The 23,071-nt window shown below is 32.7% G+C and overlaps 2 protein-coding genes across 2 annotated transcripts; both read right to left on the bottom strand.

Annotated features, from left to right (window-relative positions):
• Nucleotides 1-7,131: 7,131 nt before the first annotated feature.
• On the bottom strand, nucleotides 7,132-9,828 carry LOC18035360 (probable WRKY transcription factor 74). Its single transcript, XM_006423940.2, has 3 exons — nucleotides 8,749-9,828; nucleotides 8,509-8,634; nucleotides 7,132-7,478 (listed from the first exon to the last, which is right to left on the bottom strand). The coding sequence occupies exons 1-3, from the start codon at nucleotides 9,549-9,551 to the stop codon at nucleotides 7,328-7,330; spliced, it is 1,080 nt and encodes a 359-aa protein (XP_006424003.1). The 5' UTR covers nucleotides 9,552-9,828; the 3' UTR covers nucleotides 7,132-7,327.
• A 10,224-nt stretch (nucleotides 9,829-20,052) lies between these two features.
• On the bottom strand, nucleotides 20,053-22,803 carry LOC18035331 (receptor-like protein kinase ANXUR2). The gene has a single exon (XM_006423941.2). The coding sequence runs from the start codon at nucleotides 22,801-22,803 to the stop codon at nucleotides 20,197-20,199; it is 2,607 nt and encodes an 868-aa protein (XP_006424004.2). The 3' UTR covers nucleotides 20,053-20,196.
• Nucleotides 22,804-23,071: the final 268 nt, after the last annotated feature.

The following is a 23,071-nucleotide window of genomic DNA, read 5'->3' on the forward strand; positions in this document are numbered from 1 at the left end:
CGTTGTCATATTGCCACCGAATCTGAACTTCTTTGAGGAAATGAATGCTTTGGTGGAAGAAGACCTTGAGCAAGAAAGAGACCAACATGAAAGAGAGATGAAGAAAATCTCTAATTATGCAGATATGGTCTGATTGGCTTGTGAGATAACTAACCAAACTAATCACTACTTTCAATCTCAATTAAATTCCAACAAACAATCTATTTTCTATACGGACTTGTGTGGTGATCAGCCAAATAAAGTTGCCTGAAAACTGCTCCGACAAAACTCTGGGGATATAGTACATTGTTTGTTGAAATTGAACATGTAAACAGAAATATAAAAGCTCTTGTTGAAATCCGACCGAGATTGAAAGTAGTGATTAATTTGGTTGGTTAACTTACAAGCCCACAAGACCAATTGGATTAGTTATGGGTCTTCTTCCACCAAGCATCCACTTCCCCACAGGATTTCAAGGCAGCAAAATGTATGCGGATCGATCTTCAATTTGCCGTCTCTGAGTATGAAACGTGATCCAGTAGATTGAGTTTATATAAATAAAATTGTACTCCGAAAATTGGCCATCCCTCAATACGTGTTAATCCATGAGTTAGGTAGAGTTGGTTGGCTTTGTCCTGTTTAGTGTTGCTGCCTAGTAGGTGTGGCTTTTAAGCAGCAACCTCGGTTTATGACCTTTTATTTGATGAAAAATCTTTGTTACTCACTATTTTTTTTTTTCAAATTATTATTTTTCAAGCTTTAAAATCATATTTATCAATTATTTTCAACTTTTATTTCGTTGCAATTGTAACTCAATTTTTAAGCCACAGCACTCTAAACTAAATCCTCAACAATTAATGGTCTCTTTAACCTTAAAATATTAATAACAAAATTACCCGCCGTCGGTCACCATGAGCCACCCCGAACCGCCATCGACATTCATATCGTGGTATCTTTTGACATCAATTTCATACCATCAATTTTATACATAGATACAAAACTTTGACCGTAGATTTACGATGAACGGAAGCTCTATTTTTTGGTATTACATTTACTGTTACGAAGCTTCAAGGATAAGGATTCAACTTAGTATCAAAAGTGATGTAAAAATTATATCGATGAAGGTAGATTTCGGTGGCTGGTGAGTGGTGATGGTCAATAATTTTTCCATTCGAATTTATTATTTGATAAACTAATGATAAACAAATTAAATATGTTTTAGTTTGATTAAATAATTTTGTGTTTTAAAAGTCAACAATACGTTGACGGGGAGGGGGAACTGGGCATGGTTTTCATAATGCAGCAAAAAAGGCATTAACTTTGTAATTAGTGTTACTAAAAATAGGTTTGTTTCAATTAATGCTGCACCCATGACTTAGTGCTATGTGATAAACACTTGTCACTATAATTTAAAAATTAAGTTAATTTGATTAATAAGATAAAAATTCAAAACATGTTTTCTTTTTTTTATAAAATTTTATTTAAAAATCATATTTATTATGCATTATTAATTTTTATATCAATTTAAACAAAAATCGAAGATGACCCAGCCTTTTAATAGAAAATTTAATCTTGTTAAATTTTTTTATTTTTTTACTATTTATTGTAGAAAATTATTTTTATGAATATTAAGAAAATTACTTTGTTAATATTGATTAAGCATAATAAAATGTTTAAATGATAAAATAAAAATAAAAGAAAGAAAGAAAGGAAAAAAAGAGGGAAACCATGAGGAAGTGAGCTCCACTCAACCCGATGCTCGCTATTCGTTCAACTTTGCTGCAGCAGCTGTTTAAAACTTGATTTTTTCTCTTTGAATCTCTGGTAGTTTTTCAAAATAATTTAGTTTTAGGGTTAGCATTTAGTTTCAATCACCGTTAATTTATTTATTTATTGCTTTTTTGTTTAGTTTAGTAGGATTGTAATTATCCTCGTAAAAGATTTGAATAGGTATCGCATTTGGCTTCACTTTTCCCAACTCTTCATGCTTTTGAATGGTGTCTGAGGTCAGGTGAGTCCATTTCTCCCCTTTGCATTTGTTTCATTTTCCTTTTATGTTTGTTTGGTTGCTGAGAAAATTTAGGGGAAAAAATAAAACATAAAAAACAGCAGTTAGACTTGAGTTTATCTTGAGATTGATATATATATATATATATAGCAATGCTTTTAAGTTTTCTGAGTTTAATTCAAAATCTACCTCAATTGACTTCAATTCAAGTCATGTGCATCTGTTGGGCATGGTTGAACTGGAGAACAGAAGAGAGTGAAAACTTTTACGGGCACATATGTGAAATTTTGCTTACGTACTTTGAGAATTTTCTAATGTTGGAAGATTACTGTGTTGATCATGTTTTGGTTTCCTTATTATTATTATTATTATTTGCAATCCTCAGTGACTATGAAATGAAAGTTGGTTGTAATTATGAAATGAAAAGAAAATATCGAACAATGAAAACTGATTACAGCTTGAAGGGTTGAGGATTATGAGTTTTGTGTTGTAACTATCAATGATAATTTGAGGAGTAACAGTTGTATGTGCATCCTTGTGGTCTACTGTAGTATTGAGAATTGTTTCGAGTTATGATGAAAAGGTTGATTGATTTATTTTGGTTTATTGTTATGATAAAAACAAAATACTGATTACTTGTATTTTCTTGTTATCATTACTTGGATGTTATGTGCTTTAATTTGTTGCCACTGTTACTACTACCAATTCCAATACTCGAAATGCTTGCTTTTATGTCTGAACCTGTTATTTTTATTGTATATGACAAAATGTTACCTTTGCACTCTGCTGTAGTCTAATGAAGCAGGGAGAAGGATTCTTATCATTTTCCCTCAAAACATGCATGAAAGTCCCAGTTCTGTAAGATGTATCATTGGTAATTTTCAATTATAAACTAATATATGATGTTTTTAGGGTGGACAAAATAATTCAGGCCGTTAAAATGACTTATAAATTATATTGAAATTAAATTTAAAAATAATTAAAAAATTTAAAGTTAAAAGATAAATCCCTAAATTCTAAAATCAGAATCTGTAATTATTTCTCTATCCACACCCCCTTTCTATTCCCAAATCTCAAATCTGCAAAGGGCAAATGGCTGTTACTTCCTTCTGATTCTTATACGGGGTCGATTCCTTGCCATTGGCTTGGCTTCCTTCTGCAATCTCTTGGTCAAAGTTTCCTCTTAAATCTTCTTTTTCCCTTTTCAATTTCACTGTTTCTTGTAGTCTTTCTCTTAATATAATAAGAACACTAATCATAGCTTTGACCATTCATACGTAAATAGATAATTAATTTAAGCAAAGGCTTTATTTGAAGGGACTGTCTTTTTCTACTATGATTTTATTTTAACTGTTTGAGCATTAGCATTCAGTTTAGTATCATCCTGTCTCATGATGACCGTCACTTTCACTTGGCCCTCGAGAATATATGTAAAAGCAATTTTAAGTTTGTAACTGAGATTCTTCCTTGTTTTGTCATAAATGGTTGTGGAATTCTTCACACTTTTAATAGTAGTAGAAAATTTTGACTGCCCTTTTAGTGTGCTTTGCTCATGTTTCAGTGATTTTAGAAGCTGAAGAAGTGGATGCAATGCTTATTTGACTAAGAAATTTGATAAACCAAACAAGAACCTCCTTTCTAAATTATGAAGTGAATTACACAGAGAATGTGGATATTAATTGTTATTTGTTCATTTGTATTACTGACTTGATTTGATCTATATGTGTGGCTTAAATTAATAAATCGTCTTACTAATTGACTTGTTAAAGGTGAAGCTTACTCAGGCATTGCCCATCTTATATCTCCTCTTATATTGTGTTGTTATGGTCATTGCCATCATCCTAATTAGTAACCGTACGCCATAGCAGTCAGTCAGTCTGTCTTGATAGCACTGCCGTTAAGTTTTTCATGAACTTTGTGCCCTGGGATTTTAGTGACTGTAAAAGAATCTGTGCAGATCCAATTGGTGAATGTTTAATGAATGAGCTTGAAATGTCTTGCTAATATGTTGCTTTTCTTTGTAATGTGTGCTTTGGGTATAGACAGTTACTAGTTGGAATATCTTATGACCATTTTTGTTGTCTTTAAAAAAAAAAAAAAGAAGAATAAGAAGAAGAATCTTATGCTATTATGCTTTGTTTTTTATCCTAAATTAATTTTATTTTCTAATGATTATTATATAATGTAGGTCATAAATCATAATAACTGACTGGAGAGAATCTCAAGCAAATTTTCCTGTTTTACCCTATAGCATGAAGGATGAGCCTGAGGATGTTCCAGAGGTTGAAGTAGAATATGGCAACAACAGAAACGGAGAGATGTTGCACAATTCAAGTAATAAGAGATCAAGAACAACCTCAGATTGTTGGGATCACTTCACAAAGATAACCGTTCTTGGGATAAAGAAGGCAAAATGCATACATTGTGGAGCCGAGCTGACGGCTGGGTCTGGAACATCTCACTTGAATAGACACGTGAGGTCATGTTTATCTAGAACTCAACAGAAAGATCAAGTAGATGATTGTCTTGAGAAAAAAGAGGTGACGAAAGATGATGGAACGTGTGGTGTTGCACTTCAATCATTTGATCCGATCGTTGCCAGTCACAAACTTGCGACATTGATTGTGAAGCATGAGCTTCCACTTAGGTTTGTGGAGTATGATGCATTTAAGGATTTGATGAGTTATTGCAACCCATTGGCCAAAAATATGTGCAGAAGCACTTTAAAGATTGAGATCTTTAAATTGTATAATTCTGAAAAGGCCAAAACAATGAAGTTGCTGGAGAATAATGACAGTAGGGTGGCAATTACTACAGACTTGCGGACCACTAGCAATCAAAAGAAGGGTTATATGGTTGTTACAGGACATTTTATTGACAACTCTTGGCGTTTGCAAAGTCGAATCTTAAGGTAAATTTCTTGTGATTGGAATTTGAAAAGCTTTAGTTTTTACATTATTTTTATTACTTCCCACATATATTTTTTCCAATGAATAGGTTCATAAATGTGCCAGCTCCACATACTGTTGAGTGTCTTTCCCAAGTATTGGTGAAGTGTTTGTGGGATTGGAATGTGGATAAGAAGTTATCCACCATTACTTTGGATAGTTGTACAACTAATGAAGCCATGGTTGATAGAGTTAAGGGAATGATTCCAACTGAATCAATGGTTTTGAATGGTAAATTTTTTCATATGAGGTGTGCAGCTCATATTTTAAACCTAATTGTGAAGGATGGGTTGAAAGTGATTGAGGGTGGTATTGGAAAGATTAGGGAGAGTGTGTCTTATTGGAGTTCATCACCAAAAAGATTGAAAACTTTTGAGATGACTGCACATCAATTGCAGATTGTGTGTGAGAGAAAGTTGGTGCTTGATTGTCCAACTAGATGGAATTCCACCTTTGATATGCTTGATGTTGCAGTGATGTATAAAAATGTCTTTTCTCGACTGCAGCATTGTGAGTCACATTATAAGTGTCTGCCTTCTGATAAGGAATGGGAGTTGGCAGAAAAGATGTTAGATTATTTAAGACCATTTTACTCATTGACGGATGTATTTTCGGGTACAGCATACCCCACCGCTATTATGTTTTTTCCAGTGATTTGCAAAATGAGGAAATCATTAATGGAGTGGCAAATGTCTCCTATTCCTGAAGTTAAATTAATGGCTGATGGTATGATTGAAAAATTTCTGAAATATTGGCAAGAGATTCATATGGTGTTGGTGATGGCTGTTATTCTTGACCCAAGGTTCAAGATGTTGATGATTGAATTCTATTTTCCAAAGATTTATGCTGTTGGTGTTGCAGAGCAGATTAAGAGAGTGCGTGATCTTTGTGAGGAAATATTTAATTATTATGAGGTTACGTCTACGGCTCTGACATGTGGGGCTGTTGCTGAATCTTCTTTAGCTGTTGGTCATTCCCTCAAAGGTCAGAGACAACTTGGTTTTTTAAATTGGGCTGCTTTTGAAGCATTTGCAAGCCAAAACACAAAACTGACAAAATCACAGTCCGAACTTGAGAGGTACTTAGAGGAGCCTCTAGTTGAAAGAACTGCAGACTTTGATGTTTTAACTTGGTGGAAGATGAACAAAGACAGATATCCTGTTTTGGCTGAGATTGCTAAGGATATCTTAGCCATACCTGTGACGACTGTTGCCTCGAAGTCTGCTTTTAATGTGGAGGGTAGAAGCTTGAGCCCACATCGTAGCAGACTTCATCCTGACACATTGGAAGCGATCATGTGCGCTCAACATTGGTTATGGGCTGCCGATCGTGGTATACAAAATTTCTTTTCAATTTAGAAAATACATAAATAATGGTTTTTGTTGTACTTTTATTGTTTTAATACTTTGTCTTTTTGGTTAGGTGCAATTCCTGAAGAAGAAATTTTTACGGGAGACGAATTGAATGATGATGAAGACAATGGCCCGCAAATTTTGAATTAGTTCATTTTATTTGTTTGTTTGTAGAATTATGGATGTCAGGATGTGGTTGTGGTGGAACTCTATGTTTAGACTTTTGCAAGCATCTGCGTGTTTCGGATAACTTATTTAGACTTATGCACGCATTTGCGTCTTTTGGATAATTTGTGTTTTTGTGACAAGACACAATAATGAACTTATGATGTTAATAGTGTTTAGTGAAGTCCTGTTTGTAGAAAGCGGAATATGAATTTTGCTTTCATATGCTTGTTTATGATGTTACTTGTTGCTAGTGTTTTGTTGAATTTTGTGTTCTACAGGATGTAAAATTTTATAAATTCATCTAAAGGGAGGAGATTGTCTCTCTTTTTCCTTTTTTTTTTTTCCTTTTAATTAGAACAATTTATTTGTTTATTTATTTCTTAAAAATTTCAAGATAGTTTTGTTGATTCAGTTGTCCCGTTCTCAACCATCCTTGCAGGCAACTTCATTTTAATCTGGTTTTGGCAGGTCAAGCAGATTGTTTCTTTATGAGTCTGAAATGAAGTTGGCTGATGATGAAACCATTGAAATTATATTTGACAAGGGGAGCAACCACTGTTGAATCTCATAATTACCTGAAAACTTAGATGTTTCTTCCAAAATAAAAACCATTATATATACACATATATAACAAATTGACCTATGAGTTAAAGCAGAAACTTAGAAGAAGGACAGATATAACAGAAAAATTGTCAGGGTTTTAGCGAGTAGAAACTTTGTCACAATTAACATGAACTAGCTTAAGCATCAACATCGTCAGAGTCTGAACTACAAACTATCTATAGCATGATTAAATTCACAGTTATAGATAAAACTAGAGCTAATATTGGTTGAATTAGGCTAGATGGAATCGGAAGCTGTCTTTTCTTTCTTCATGTATGGGCAGATTGTGAAGACTGCATGATCCTCGAATGATTGTGCTCACCTTCATAAGTGACAATTAACATTGAAGGCTCTTCTGGGCATCTCTCCACATGCTTTCTTGCTGGGCATCCTCTCACACTGCTGCACTTATAGTATCCCCTGCGTTTCAAAACATTTTATCAGTCACATTCAATGGTCATTATAATCATGATCATCATCAAACATATCTTGAAGAAATTACACTAGGTGTACCCACAATAACATCAAAGTACCAAATATATGTTTCGACTCAGTTGACTAATTACTTTTACACATATATGTCCAAAGGCTCTATAAAAAAAAATAAAAATTCACTATTTAAAATCAAATATTTAGTCGACTTATTTCTTGACTAGTCTTACTCAATCGGACTTACTCGATTTAGGCACCGTTTGATACAGCTTTTGAAATTGAGCTTATTTAAGTGAAGTTTATTTTAGGGGAGTTTTTACTAGTAGAAATTTTACAAAAAAAAAATTAATTGTTTTATTGTCAATAAAAATTTATATTAAAAATTGTAAAATTATTTTAATGGACAATTTTTTTTTTAAAGTGATGTTATGAAAAGAATGAAATAAGATTAACAAATAAATAAAAGATACTTTACACATTTTAACATTTAAAAAAAAAATTTACATCCACTTCAAAAGCCGAGAATTTAAGCTTTTGTTAGTAAAAATAAAATAGTTTATTTAGTTTCCAAAATCTCTATTAAAAAAAATTCAAACAACAGTGAAAGATTTAAAAATAACTTATTAAATTAAATGAGCATTTATGCTAATTGGATAAGCTATATTAGACTGGCATTTACTACTCCGGTTATGTTCATATTTAATATCAAATTGTTTCCCCACTTACAGCTTACACTTGACTTATTCGACCAACCTCACTTGACTTACACAATGAAGAAAGGTGAGGTTGTTGGTGTTCTAGGGGGCATACGGATGTAACATGGTGAGTGAACTATAAATTTGGCATCTTGATGAGATTGGGGTATATTTAATTCAAAAAATAAAAATAAACATCTTGTAATATTGTTTAGTGACTATAGTCTAATGTTTACTTAAAGAGCTGCATAAGCCCGGCCCAATCTTAATTTGGAGAAATAAAATAATTCTGATTATGAAAATGAAAATAAATGTAAACCAACCTTGGATGAGGGGAGCCCTTAATTGGTTTCTGCCCATATTTTCTCCAAGTATACTCGTCTGGAGGAATATCAGCAACTTTGTTGCTAATGGCAGGCACTTTAATGGATCTCTTCACCCTGTGTTTCCTGTAAACAAATCCAAAACAAGGCAGTAATTAATTAATTAAATTAAAATAAAACAAATGAAACATTTATTAATTTAACTTTAAACATAAAAAAGGGGGAAAAAAAAAAGTTAACCTCCTCTTAGAGCAATGGCACTTGCCACTAGTGCTACATTTGAGAGTCCCATCTTCTGCTCTGCTGCTAAAGCACCTCTTCTTGGAATGTTGAGAGATCTGGCTTGAGTGCTGCGGCACACCAATCAAATGGAAAGAATTATTTGAACCCCCATCCAAGCTCAAAGATGAAATGAGTGATTTTGTTGATGACATAGTCATATTGCTTGGTGTGCAACAACTAGTAGACCCATCAAATTTCAGATTTATGCCACCGTTGTTGCCACCAGAGGAATACATCATCATGCCCATGTGTTGCTGTTGAAACTGCAGCCTTTGTATCTGCTGTTGATACAAGAACTGCTGCAAGCTTTGTGATGGAGTTGCCATTTGGAGAGCAGGGGACCTGTTATTATTATTATTGTTGTTATTATTGTTAAAAGTTGACAACTTTTCTCTTCTTATTGATGATGATGATGGGGTGGTTTCAAAGAAATCATGAGGTGGGATTACTTGGAGCGGCTTTGGTGATAAAACCGGCTTACTGAGATTAGTATTAGGACTATCCAAGAAGATGTTCTGAGGCAAATTCGAAGGTGTTGTTGGTTTCAGGTAGTTTTTTCTCAACTTTCTGACTCTTGTTGTTCCATGGCTTAAAAGTGACACAACCCTTTTGAACTTAAACACAACCTCATCAGTTTCCAAAGCCAAGTTCCTGTATTGATGATGAACTTGAAGAGGATCTTTATTATGTTGAGACAGAAGATTTAGAACTCTGTAGCAGCTCTCAACGGCTATCTTGTTTGCTTCTTCAACCTCCTCCATAAGACTCAAAAGTACAGAAGGAACCAAAAAAAAAATTAAAAAAATTAAAACAGAAACAAAAAAACAAAAACAAAAACAATCTTTAATGAGCAAAACAAGCCAAACCCATCTGCATATGTAGGTAGGATTTACTGAGATGGGGTACTGATCAAAATGCTCCTTTATGTGATATCATCATCATCTTGAGATCATGAAAAGACTTCTCAGAAGGAAAAATTGAGATTAAACAATTAGCCATTATTTAACGGCTAAATGTTGAGGGAAAAAAAAAAAAAGGAAAAGGTAGTGATGATGATGAAAGAACAAGGAGAAGACAAAATATAAAGAAAAAAAAAAGTTTTGATTTGATTAAAATTGTGAGATTGGATTATTGGGATGCTGTTGAAATTATTACTCAGCTTGAATAGAAAGATGTGAAAGAAGACTTTAATCACTTTATGGAAGTTGGTTAAAATGACACAAAAGAAAAACAAAGAGGCTCTTTTTTTTTGTTTTTTTAATTAGAATCAAAATCATTGGTATTATTTATTTATTTATTATTATTATTAAAAAAAAAAAAGAAATCATGATGCCATGGGAGAAGGAGTGCTCTGGTCTGCTCTGTCCAATGCAGTGATAATTAAAACAGAAAGAAACTGCAGTCTCTGCCAAAGATCCTGCTTTGGGTCCCGCTATTTTCACTCTTTATTCTTTTCTTTTATTTATTTATTTTTTAAATTTTCTTTATCCAATAATTCCCTCAAAATAATGTTGTATTTTGACATTTACTAAGTGAAAGTGATGATGAACTTCTACAGGCTACAAGTTAATTTCTTACAATTTTTTTTTGTCTGGTGGATGAATTGAAGGTTGATAATAAATAAAAGATACCGATTAAGGATTTATATAAGGATAGAATGGTTAGAAAAAAATAGAGATAAAATGGTATTGTTTTAGTATTAATTCAATTAGCTCATGTTAGATTGTGTCTCCTTATTATTTTTCAAATAATTTTTATATGATTTTTCATAAAACTTAGAATGTGTAGTATTACTATTCATAAAACCTTGATCGATTAAGGGTGAGTATAATCAAGAATAAAATGGCATCATTTTATCACAGGGAAAAAAAAATAGAGGTAAAACAGTATTGTTTTACTGTTGATTCAATTAGCTCATTTTAGGATATCCTTCCTTATTATTTTTAAGATGATTTTCACACAATTTCTCATAAAACTTAGAATGTGTAATATTATTCATAATTGTAATGTTCATTAGGAGCATCATTTTATATATTAATCTTTACTAGAAACTTGCTTCAAAATTTTATATACAACTTTAAACTTAGAAGATTATTGTTTTAATTGTTATTATAATTATATGAAATTAATTGTTTAATTTGACGTAGGGTCAGAAGGTACCGTCAATAAGTAGGGCCCACTAGTCCACTGCGGTCATCTCGACTTAACTGTTGGACAGAACGGACGGCGGCGATCGTTACAAGTGGAGGCAGCCTGTCAAATAAGGTCAGTAACCTAATTTCTCACATTTTCTCAAATAGATCACCATTTTCTTATTTTCATCAGATAGGTCCTCTTCCAGTATTTCACAAGGGTTGGTCTCAGCTGTCGACAATCCAGGGATTGCGATTTGTCATCCCCAATCCAAACAAGAAACCAGAGAAAATTATGTCTCGAATGATATATGTCTTACAGTTCAGATGAATTACGTAATCTTTAATTAAAGAATAATAATTAACCGAAAATTGTCATTTTTAGTTTGATTAAGGGTTAGTTTGGGAATACTATAACTTCTAAAATAATTATTGGTAGTTGTGTGATAAAAATCAGTTAAGTATTTGGTATAGTTTATTTTCAAAAGTATTGTGATTTTTAAAAGCAGTTATGAACGTTTAATAAATTTTACTGTTAAACTGTTGAGAGAAAATAAATGATTAAAATTTATATAATGTAGAATAAAATTTACTTATACATATAAAAACATGTACATATAATTTTTAATTGTGTATTATAATAATCTTTACTAAAAATAAAATTTATAATATATTGAATTTTTTATTTTTTCTTAAAACAATTGATAATTAAAGTTATAATATAGTGAAACAAATTTAATAATAATTCGACCAACAAATTGATATTAATAAATTGATATTAATGAATTATAATAAAATTTTATTAAAATATTGATTTTGTTTCTAATTTGAATAAGGATAATTTTGAGTTTAGATAATAATTTTAAGAATATTTATGGAATTGTATTAAAAGATAAAATATATTCTCAAAATTAGAATCTAAAAACTACTCATTCTTTACTTTTCAAAATCAACTGTACGATGTGCTGATTTTAACAAAAGTTATTTTAATTTTTTTACCAAACACTAAAATTAACTTCTAAATTTTGAAAATCACTTTTAAGTCTTACATAACTCAAGAATTGATTATGATACCTCAAAGTAAAATCCAGTAACAAAACTCAGTCGATGGGAATATTTTTACTGTCAGGTGGTTCCATTATTTTTAATTTTTACTAAGGATAGATCAAAGAGGAACCTATGTGATACAAATAAATAAAATATGTCATAATTTGAGAGATCATAAAACAAGAAGGATCCAGATGTTAACTAGTTCTCCGTTCAATAAAAGTTTTGTTGTCTGTCAGTAAAGTGAGGTTAAGTGGGACCAAAAGTCAGCAAAGTCAGACGGACAACAGTTGGCCTGACAGAGATTATCTCTGATTGTCCTCAATCCAACGATCATAAATTAAGCATTCAATTCTTTTTGTTTTTTTTTTTAATTTCTTAAAACAATAATAAATTAATAATTATTCACTTCTTTTTTTTCCCCCCAATAAATTCTTCCCTTCATTACATTATTAATATCATGCAACTTCAAGAGAAATGATCAAATTGATCGAATGGAATTTTCTAAAAGTTTGAAGTTGGATATATCATGTAAAGGATTAAAATATATTCGCTGATGAAGAACAATGGACCACAAATTGTGGTCCTTAGAGAACAGTATCATGAAAGAAAAATTTTGATAAAAAAAATAAAATAAAAAGAGGTGTTGTAACATATCGAAGCAAAATCGAGTTTATTTAATCAAAATCAAGGAATTTGAGCTCTCAAATCAATTTAGTGGATGGTATTATTAACTACTACAATAAAATGGTATTTTACTACAAAAATTTTAGTTATTGAAGATAAGAAATTAATCTCTTTCTATTGTTTATGACATAAAACAAATTATCACCCATTAATCGCGAAAGTGCAGCATGAAAAAATATATTTTGTGACTAGATAATTTACCTCAAATTTAAATTCAATCATTAATGGTATCAAAATAGTCAATTTAAATATTTAAAAGTGTAATTAGTGACACTATATTTTTATCACTGCAGGAAATTTATAGTGACTAAAATATTTTTTTAAAGGGTAAGTAAAAATAGTCGTAAATGATTTTATAAATAGACACTTTTGATGGTTCGAAAATACAATCAATGATAATAAATATTTTGTTTTCACTTAATGCTAGCTATCAAGATATAATTTTTTTTAATCTCCAAAAGGTGTCATTTACAACAATTTTAATTTGTAGATGTAATTGGTAATTAATTTTGTCTCAACTTCACTTTTATTACAATGTATTGTGTTATGTCACGACTACTTACATTGTCTAGAAAATGTTTAGGTGACTATTTTCTATTGTCAATATAAGCAAGCATCAATAAAGACATATTTTAGTCACATAAATTGATATGTTTGATTTTAAAAAATGTTATTCTATGAACAATGTCATTTTTTGGCTTAATAGACCTTCAAATTCGAAGATAAAAAAAATGCAAAGAATTTTTTTAAAAACAATTCCTATAAACAAAATGTAATAGTAGATAAAATATACAAATAACAAATGAGACCGTAAATGTAAATGCACTTGCAAAATGTAGTTAAAAATCTAACGAAGCATTTTTATGTTTGATTTATATGAAGCAAAAAATTGCTAACTTGACTAATGTAAATAATTATGCTTAGTTGCACATATTTAAGTATCTGCAGACTACAATGTACTAAATCTTATCAAAAAAAAAAAAAACGAATTAAAAATAAAATTACTATGGATGTTATAGTGTGAATTTAAGTAATTCAAACCTGTTAATTGCCAATTGTGTCATTTTTGTTATAATTATTTTGCACTAGAATGTGATTGATTGTATATTTTATCAATTTTATAATTAGCATTATCCACCTAGAACCCATTGAGCAGGCTAATGGTGGAGCTGCTGGTGCAGCAAAAACATATACCTTGATTGGTTGATAATGATTGTTGGGAAAACTAGCCTGTAAATGATGATGATTGACCTCATCTCAATAATTAATTAAATTATCATAAATATAATTAAAGTGAGCATCATTAGTAGAGCCTCCGGATGGCTGCACTTGGTTTGCTGCCTTGAAGTCTAGGATTTGATTGATTAGCTCCGTGATACCTTTTTAAGGAATAAAAAAATTTATTCATTCTTTACTCAATAATATTAGAATTATTTGAGATTGAATCTTGGTGAATACACGACTAAACATTAGTCGCCTAAGAATAACATATGTTTGAATGTATAATGTTCTGATGGTTCAATTATTTTAATTTGATCTTGAAAGGTTAAAAAATAGATATTGTATTAGACCGTGTTATTTTGTCTTTCAATTTTATCCATATATTTTTTTATAATTCAAATGTCACACCAATTTTTTTTTTTTTTTTTTGGTTCTGTTTATATATATCTATATATATGGCCTATAGATATGAACATTAAACTCATTCATCCAATATTTAAGGGAATTTTACCAAATTAGCCATTAAAATTTTGCATTTTTCAATTTTTGCCACCCAAACTTTTTTCAATCAAAATTAGCCAAACATTAATTTTGAAGACCAAACTACCCCTCTCATTCTCACCCTCCTCTCTCCCTCAAATCCTCCCCATCTCACCGAAAACTTCTCACCGGAATCGCTTATCTATCGCAGCGGCGTAGAGCGGCACCAGAGTCCATCATTGGCGGCTGAAATCACCTCTCACGTTCAAAATCATCCAAGATCTCCAAAATCAATTGTAAAAATTCAAAACCCTAGGTGAGTTCTTACTTCTTTTTTATTTGGGTTGTGATTTTGTGGTGTTGTTGTGCTTTGTTGTTGTTGTTGTGGTGTTGGGTTGGTGCGGTTGTGATGGTTTGATTATTTGCAGTTGTTGATGGCGGTGGTGGGTTGGTGTGTTGCAAGCGGGATAGGAGAGTTGGATGTTGTTTATGGGTGTTGGATGGCTGCTGCTGCCCATTGGATGGAATTTGCAGCAGCCATCGTGCGACGAGCACAACACATCGCGCACGAGTCTCGCGCAACAGGCACAGCCCATCGCACCAAATCTGGTGTGATGGCCAGGCCATCGCATGAGACTCGCGTGCGATGGGCTGTGCTTTTGTGTGACGACCTGCCCGTTGCACAAAAACTTGTGCGACGGATGCCCATCGCACAAAAATACAGAGCATGTATTTTGCACACATGCTGTGTTTTTGTGCGACAATAGCACATGCTGTGTATTTTTGCACAAGTTTTTGTGCGATCGGATGAGTGTCACACAAAAAAATAGTGCTTGTGTACAGAATATTGAATTTTTTTTGTTTGATTATATGTCTGTCACACAAAATTATACCATGTCGCCAACGGGCTCTACTAGTTGTGCATCCGTAATTTACCACATCAGAGGCCATATGTAACACAACATTGACTATTTCATCGTTAAATATGTCCATAGGCAGTGAACATGTACGATATACTGTATTACTAGACCTCAAAGTTGTCTTCATGGTGATATTGTGTTCATTACGATTTATCTGTAACACATCATAACTCTTGCTAAAAACTGATCAAACATACAATCTTGCCGAATTAGAAAAGCTGTATTATTGCCATTCACGCACTCCATACACTCATCCGCCAACGTCTCCCACCAACCGTCGTAACACAATTGAAGCACAACTGAATCCATTAAACTTAAAAAATATATTAAAAAAAACATAACAAATGTGGTTACACACTACAAAATCGTATAAAGTGCATATACGACATTTTATATTGATTTTGCTAAAACTGTCATAACAGCTGCCTGTCATACATAATTTGAGGCAAATTTTTTGTTTGGTCATAAGAGAGACTCGAAAAAAAAAATTGTGGGTTTGATTCGTTTCGTTGCAAATTTCAAAATGGTATATTATACCAAAAAAAAAAATTGGATGAATTTGGCCTAAATTATGACTTCCAGAAAATAGCCTAACTTTTGTGTAATTTGATTTTTTTGTATGACAGATAATCTGTCGCACAAAATTTGGTGCGACGGGAACCTGTTGCACAAATTTTCAGATTGTGTAATCTAATTTTTTGTGTGACGCTTGCTTGTCACATAAAATTTGGTGCAACGGGCACCTGTCGTACAAAAATTTTAAATTTTCACGAATTGGTCAGCACCCATTACAACATATTGCCGCCAACACAGTCCGACAATACATGAAGACCACCAACAACCACCACCACCACCATCACAACAACACACAACCACAACACAATACAAGAACAATATAAAGCATATGTTTGAAATTGCTAACTTAGGGTTTTTGAATTTCAACCGTTGATCTTGGAGATCTTGATTGCTATTAGACGTGATTTTGGTGGAATTGGTGTTGTTGAACGTGATTCCGGTGAGATTGCCGCCGATGATGGTCTCCGATTTGGCTCTCTATGGTGCTGGCGTTTGGTGAGAAGCTTGGGTGAGTTACAGATTTTGGTAAGTTTTGGGTGAGATTGACAGGGGTATTGTGGTCCAAAAATTTGTTATTTAGCTAGTTTTGATATAAAAAAACTTGTGTGGTTAATTTTATAATTACCTAAAGTATTAGGGCTAATTTAGTAAATTTTCCAATATTTAATTGGGCATGTTATTATTATTTATGAAAAATTGAATTTGTGTTAAGGTATAAGGATTTTCAAACCTTGAAGAGCACACTTCCTTAGTGCTACACCCATTTAACCATAAAGAAATAAACAATCATTGCTTGTTTAATGATTTCTAAGAAAGATTAAAGTGACATGGCGTACACTCAAAAGATTGAATTGGAATCTTTAATAGTAGTACATGTTTTCTAATTTTAAGTTTTTTTTTTGACAATAGTAGTTTAATATTAATGGAATTAGATTTTCACAATTAGTTTTTAAATTTTTGGATTATCTTATATATATATAGAGAGAGAGAGAGAGAGTTCTTCGGATGACACTGACGTATTTAGTTGTTATTGAGATCGTTATCCAAAAAGATTTACAGTTACTAAATGTGTATTATCACTTATTTATATTCACCAGATCAAAATCCTATATATTTATATATTTAAAGTTCTGGTATACTTGAGATTTTAATATATTTATATATTATAACCATTAAAAAAAGGAGAAAAATCATTTGTATGTACATGTTATGATTTTATAAATTTAAAATGTAACACTTGTGACTTTAGATAGACCTTTTTACTCTAGGTTGTAAATTTCAAGGGTTCACACTTGTAAAAATGTTGACTAATACTTAATTAAATGGTGATTGCCGAATCCTTGAGTATATTTATGAAAGTGGGTCTTTGAACCAAATTGTTTCTGGCCAATTGGAATAAACAAATTTGGCAGCGTACGTATGCAACATATGATGATACTCCACTAAACGAAGACAAAACTTGATGATAAGTTTTACAAGGCATGCTTACAAGACTTCCATTAACTACATATTTTATTTGGTTAATTTGGAATAGTTTTGTCAAATAATTGACTAATTGTGAGATTGTGTGTTCACTTTTCTTTTTGACAATAATATATATTAATTATATTTAGGCGAGTTATTATCTAATAAGAGATTGGTTATTTTAATAGGATAAGGGATAAGTTAAAAAAAATAAAAAATTACAGATTTTAATGTAGTATATGACAAATTAAGTGTGTGTTTTTCTTACTTTATTAAAATAAAAGATCTCTTATTAAAAAATTGCTCTAGGTACACTTTACCCATAAGTAAAATTTGTTCCAATAATTTAACATGGGTATTCACCTAACTTTATGGTTATGTTGTTTAGAAATTTGTTAATTAATTGAACAAATACATGTGAGTGCCAAATCGATAAGATGGTAAAATCTTTTGTGTTGAAAAGCAAGAGGTTTGTGGCTTGAATTCCGGTCATATGAGTTAGGAAGGGATTGAATTGTCATTAGGTTAAATAATAAAAAATGACAATAATTACATAATTACAAAAACCTCAATTCAAAGAGGGAAAAAAAGACTAAAAAATCATATAACTAATTTGATTTTTTGTTTTTATCAATATATTTCTATACTTTTCCATGATATATAAAAAATATGATATAGTTGTGATGTGTGTTGTTTAATTCTCACACTATTTAACTCAAAAACTTAAGTTGTCAGATAAGAACTCAAAAATGATATTGATAGTGTAAGAGTTAGATTTTATCTCAAATAATATGATATTTTAAATAATAGCATCCCATGTTAGAAGTTTGTGAAAGCTAGGCTCAATATCTTAGGTTAGAAACTTGGTAACAAGCTTAATACATAATCACAACATATCAATGTCTCACATTGAAAACTTAGAGCATCTCTAAAAGGTTTTATTAATTTTATTCTTCAAATATCTATTTGCTTACCTACATGACAAAAAAAGAGTGAAAAAATATGTTACTTTCTAAAAAACTCTTCAAATAAAAATAAGTTAATATTATTTTAATCAAATAAATATTTTTTCAACGGAAAAATAAATGGTAATTAAATCACTTCTCTCTCCCCAATAAAAAGTAAAAAAAATATAAATTGAAGAGGGAGAAAGTAATTTTACAAAATTGAAGAGAGAAAATTATTTTTTATTTAAAGAATTTTAATTGAAGTGTTTTTTAGAGTTTTAAAAATTAATATAACTTTTCAAGTAAGTAATAAAATTTTATTTAAAATTTTTTTTAGAGAGATGCTCTTACGAGGATAACTAGTTTAATTATTAAAGTGAAGCCATGCGCAAGACCAATTGAGTGGATTTCTCTCTCATATCCTGTTTAACTCAAAAGCTTAAGCGAGTAAATAAGAGTTATATATATTAACAATCTTAATTATTTCAAAGTATACCAGCAAATATTATTCTATATTTCTTACTTCTATTGATCATGTCACCAAGTAATTATTATATTAATGAGATACAATGAATTAAGAGTGTACTTGTGTATCCACGTACATTAACTAATCCAATAATCATGGCTGATTGAATCAAACCAAATTAAGTAATTAACCATTTGTCGAGCTTCTAGAAAATAGAAATGGATCAATCAATGATCTACCGTGTACTCAATACGCAACTGACTTTTATTTCATGATCTCAGTTGTCAAAGCAACGTTGAATAAATATTTTTTCAATAAACAAATTAAAGCATTAATCAGAGATAAGTTTTTTAACAGAATCAAAATATGGGTCCCCCCCCCCCCCAATTTGCTTACAATCTATTCTAAGGCCACGAATTAGGACTAGTTTTTGTGATATTTTTAAAACCGAATCCTCAGCCTGTATTTTAATATGATTTACAAACTATATTATAAACCCCACTAGCTAATAGGTGAATTTAAAATCGGCAAGAACTTGTCTCCATTTATCATAGTTGAAGTCGAGTTGAAATCAACTTGCAAATGAGAGAAAACCTATTTCGACAACAGGTAGGAAGATTAAAATCCTCAACCTTATTAACCAATTAAAAATATGTCTGCAAATTCTAAATTATCGAGGGAGCCTCGCTCCACTAAACCATACACGCATTGCTCTTATCCCAAAAATAAAAAAGCCGAGAGATGTAGCTGACTATAAACCTATTAGCTTGTGCAATGTCATTTATAGAATCATAGCAAAATGCATAGCTAATAGGTTAAAGTAAATTCTGCATGATGTAATATCCCCAAATCAAAGTGCATTCATCCCAAATAGACTCATCACAGACAACATTATTATAGGATATGAATGTCTTCACAAAAATATGATCACCACTTGACTTGACTAATGAGTAATTTGCTAGTAAGGTAAATTTAAGGAAATTGGAACTTCGCTGCATATCATTATCTAGCAATTAGAGATTTTAGAAGCATTAGCATGAATTGCATCAATTGAAGAAAAAAAAAACTAAAATTGTAATTAAGATTGTGTTTTTCTGTTGAATCACATTCAATACACAAAGTGAAGAAGAAGGATCTAACAAAAATGAATTCAAGTTCTATCTATGCACATACATACAATTATTTTATATAATTATATTGAAAACATAACTTAAAGACCATAAAGAATACCAGGCATGTTTTAACATGCTTCCTTTTCTTTTTTGGGTCTGAATTCCTGGCATTGTGAGTACAAATTGCTATAGATTTTTACACTAGAACAGAAGAAGTACAAACCATACAAGCATTGAAGCCAATCTCACTTTAAATTCATATGCTACAGTTCCATGGCTTTTGATCATTGATTTTATGCCCATCTCAATGGCATTGGCAATGCAATCATAAGCAGCTTATGAACAGCATTTTTCTCATCTCCCTGTTGGGTTCACCATCTGTGAGAAAATTGCACTATCTTGATCTGAACTTTCATTTGATCCATGGTCACTTCCTATGCTGCAGTTTCTAGCATTATCATCTTCAGCACCATCAATGCTACTTCCTCGCGAACGATTTGACGAAGCCTCTGTGCTTTCAACCAACTGAAGAACAAACTCTAGATTCCACAGCACATCTCCCATTGAAGGCCTATCAATTCCTGAATCAGCTAAGCACTTTTCAGCTGTATCCGCGAACTTCTTTAAGCACTCAGGGCTGATTTTATCCTTGAGGAGAGGATCAATAATGTCGTCAAGTATCCCTTTTCGTTTGCAATGCAGTGCCCAATCGGCAAGACTGACTTGCTCCTTCGGAAGGCTAGGATTCAGAGCAGGCCTTGCACACAAAACCTCGAAAAGGACTACTCCAAATGAGTAGATATCAGATTTTTCAGTTAATTGTTGCCTTTTGAAGTATTCAGGATCTAAGTAACCAAAGCTGCCCTTCACCACAGTACTAACATGGCCATTTTCCATGTTAGGACCAGTTTTCGATAGCCCAAAATCCGAAACCTTGGCAACCCAATTCTCGTCAAGCAGAATGTTTGTTGTCTTGACGTCTCTGTGAATGATTGTGTACTTAGCCCCTGTGTGAAGATAGTGAAGTCCTCTAGCTGCTCCAATGCAAATCTCCAGCCTTTGCTTCCATGAGAGAGCCTTCTTGGTATTATAAATATGCTCCCTTAGAGTTCCCAGAGCCATGTAGTCATAAACCAAGCACATTTCGTTACCCTCCTCACAGAAACCAATCAGAGATACCAAATGCTTGTGTCTTAGCTTTGAAAGCATCTCAATTTCGGTCACGAATTCGTTCACTCCTTGTTCTGAAGATGGGTTTGATCTTTTGATAGCCACTTTCAACTTATCCTCTATAACACCTTTATACACCTTACCAAAACCTCCAACTCCAATGACGTAAGACTCATCAAAACTCTTGGTAGCATGTTTAATCTCTGCCAATGAGAAGCGGCGACAAAGACCCTGAGCAATTGCTGAAAGATGGCTACTAGCATTGCTTTTGCCTGAGATTGTTGATTTGCTTTGTGTTGTTTGAGAATGCCCGTAAATGGGCAGCCAGCTGGACGTGTGTGATTCTGTTCCAGGGATTCTCTGCTTTCTTTGGTACACAACAAAACACAGGGCAGCTACGAGGCCAAAGGCAGCAGCTCCTCCAGCAGCACCTCCTATCACATGGATATTGGACTTGGATTTATTAGTAAAACCCTTTGTGCTGTTACCTTCAGACTTAGCAGGCAATGCTGATGGCTCAGGATTGGGGCCTGCTAAGTTTTTAGCTGTTTCTATCTTGAATATCTCCAATCCATTAAGAAGTGCGTCAAGATATTCAGGTTGATATTTCAGTGATGGTGACATTGCCACAAAAATCTGATCATCACCAGGCAAATCCTCGACATATACCGCGTAATCTTTATAAATTGGTACTCCTTGCCCATGTGTCCAAGCAATCACATCAGCATCTGCCTGTGCTGTTTGATTGTTGATGTAAATATTGAAAACTCTTTGATTGATTTTGTTTATATCTGGTTTAAACTCACAGAAATGCAACCTTACATAGTAAGTAAAATTGGCATCAACCCGGAAAATCCATGTGAGATTGAATTCCATGTTGGTATGCGCATCAACTCCCATATATCTTGCAGTCATGTAAACATCAGGAGGAGCAGAATAGTCTGGCAAAGATTTGTAATCAATTTGAACCTCATCAGCCTTCATAGGGATCCCATATCCAGCTCCGAACAAATAAGGCTCATCATTCTGCCAACTCCTCATAAGACCACCGGAATCATTTTTCGGAGAAATGAATTGCCCTGCAACATTCAATCTAAACATTGTCTGCATATTCGCCGTCATCCCATCAATAGTTTCGCCCAAACCAACGATAATGGCCTGTTCAAACAAGTCTGGAGATGGAACCAACTCTATCCCATTAATAAAGGCAAAAGTTCCGGGATGCTTATCAGAAGGCCTAAAGGTAATTTTCAGGATATCAGAATCCATCGGAGCCAGTGAAAACTCTTTAATAAGATAAGCTTGCGCAACAGCTTGTGCTGTTAGTGAAGCACTAAAATTGCTCAAAAGGGTAACATCATTGGCAACAACAGAGAAATAAGAATTCGCAACATTGAGCTCAGGATAGGTAGATGGATAGAAATGGAATCTAACCCAATAACGAGATTGTAATCTTATGGGAAGCTCATAACTCATTTCTTGCTTGAATACTCTGGCATCCATGTACGGAACCTTAGAGACAAGTGAAGAGTCTTGGTATGTAGCTCTCGTTGGTTTTGATTCTCCTTTGCTCAAATACTTATCATCCGGTTCCCAACTGCGTCCATCTGCATCAATGCCGCCGTCTTTTGAGCCACAGCTCAAAGTTAAAGCTCCAGGGCCGTCCCCCCCTCCACTTCCACCTCCACCTCCACCACCTCCTACATCTCCAGAGTCTTGTGCATATAGAGTACTCGGGATGGAGCTAAATATACAAACAACAAAAACCAAGACAGGGGAAATGCTATACATCATGGCCCAATTGGCGTACAGGAAAATCACCAAAAAAAAATAATAATAAAAGACTGGTTAAGCTGATCAAAGAAGAAAGAGGAAAGTGAAAAAAAGATGTTTTCCTGTACGCGGAAATCACAATGTTAAATGATTTTGTTGTTGGTGATGGTGCAATAGGGGGCCAAGCCTAAATCAGAAGCTAAGGAGTGATCCATGGGAACTCTATCATTATTCTAACAAGCTTGCCTGGAATAAAGGACCAAACCAGGCAAGAAGAAATGGTGAA

Source organism: Citrus clementina, unplaced genomic scaffold, assembly GCF_000493195.1.
Source record: "Citrus clementina cultivar Clemenules unplaced genomic scaffold, Citrus_clementina_v1.0 scaffold_8, whole genome shotgun sequence".
In the NCBI taxonomy this organism is placed as follows: Eukaryota; Viridiplantae; Streptophyta; class Magnoliopsida; order Sapindales; family Rutaceae; genus Citrus; species Citrus x clementina.

Excerpts from the sequence above, each read along its gene's own strand:
- LOC18035360 (XM_006423940.2), bottom strand. The coding sequence starts at position 9,551 with ATGGAGGAGGTTGAAGAAGCAAACAAGATAGCCGTTGAGAGCTGCTAC. Across the intron at positions 8,635-8,748 it reads TGCCATTGCTCTAAGAGGAG|GAAACACAGGGTGAAGAGAT; the intron begins GTTAACTTTTTT and ends ATTTGTTTACAG. Across the intron at positions 7,479-8,508 it reads AAGGGCTCCCCTCATCCAAG|GGGATACTATAAGTGCAGCA; the intron begins GTTGGTTTACAT and ends TTTGAAACGCAG.
- LOC18035331 (XM_006423941.2), bottom strand. The coding sequence starts at position 22,803 with ATGTATAGCATTTCCCCTGTCTTGGTTTTTGTTGTTTGTATATTTAGC.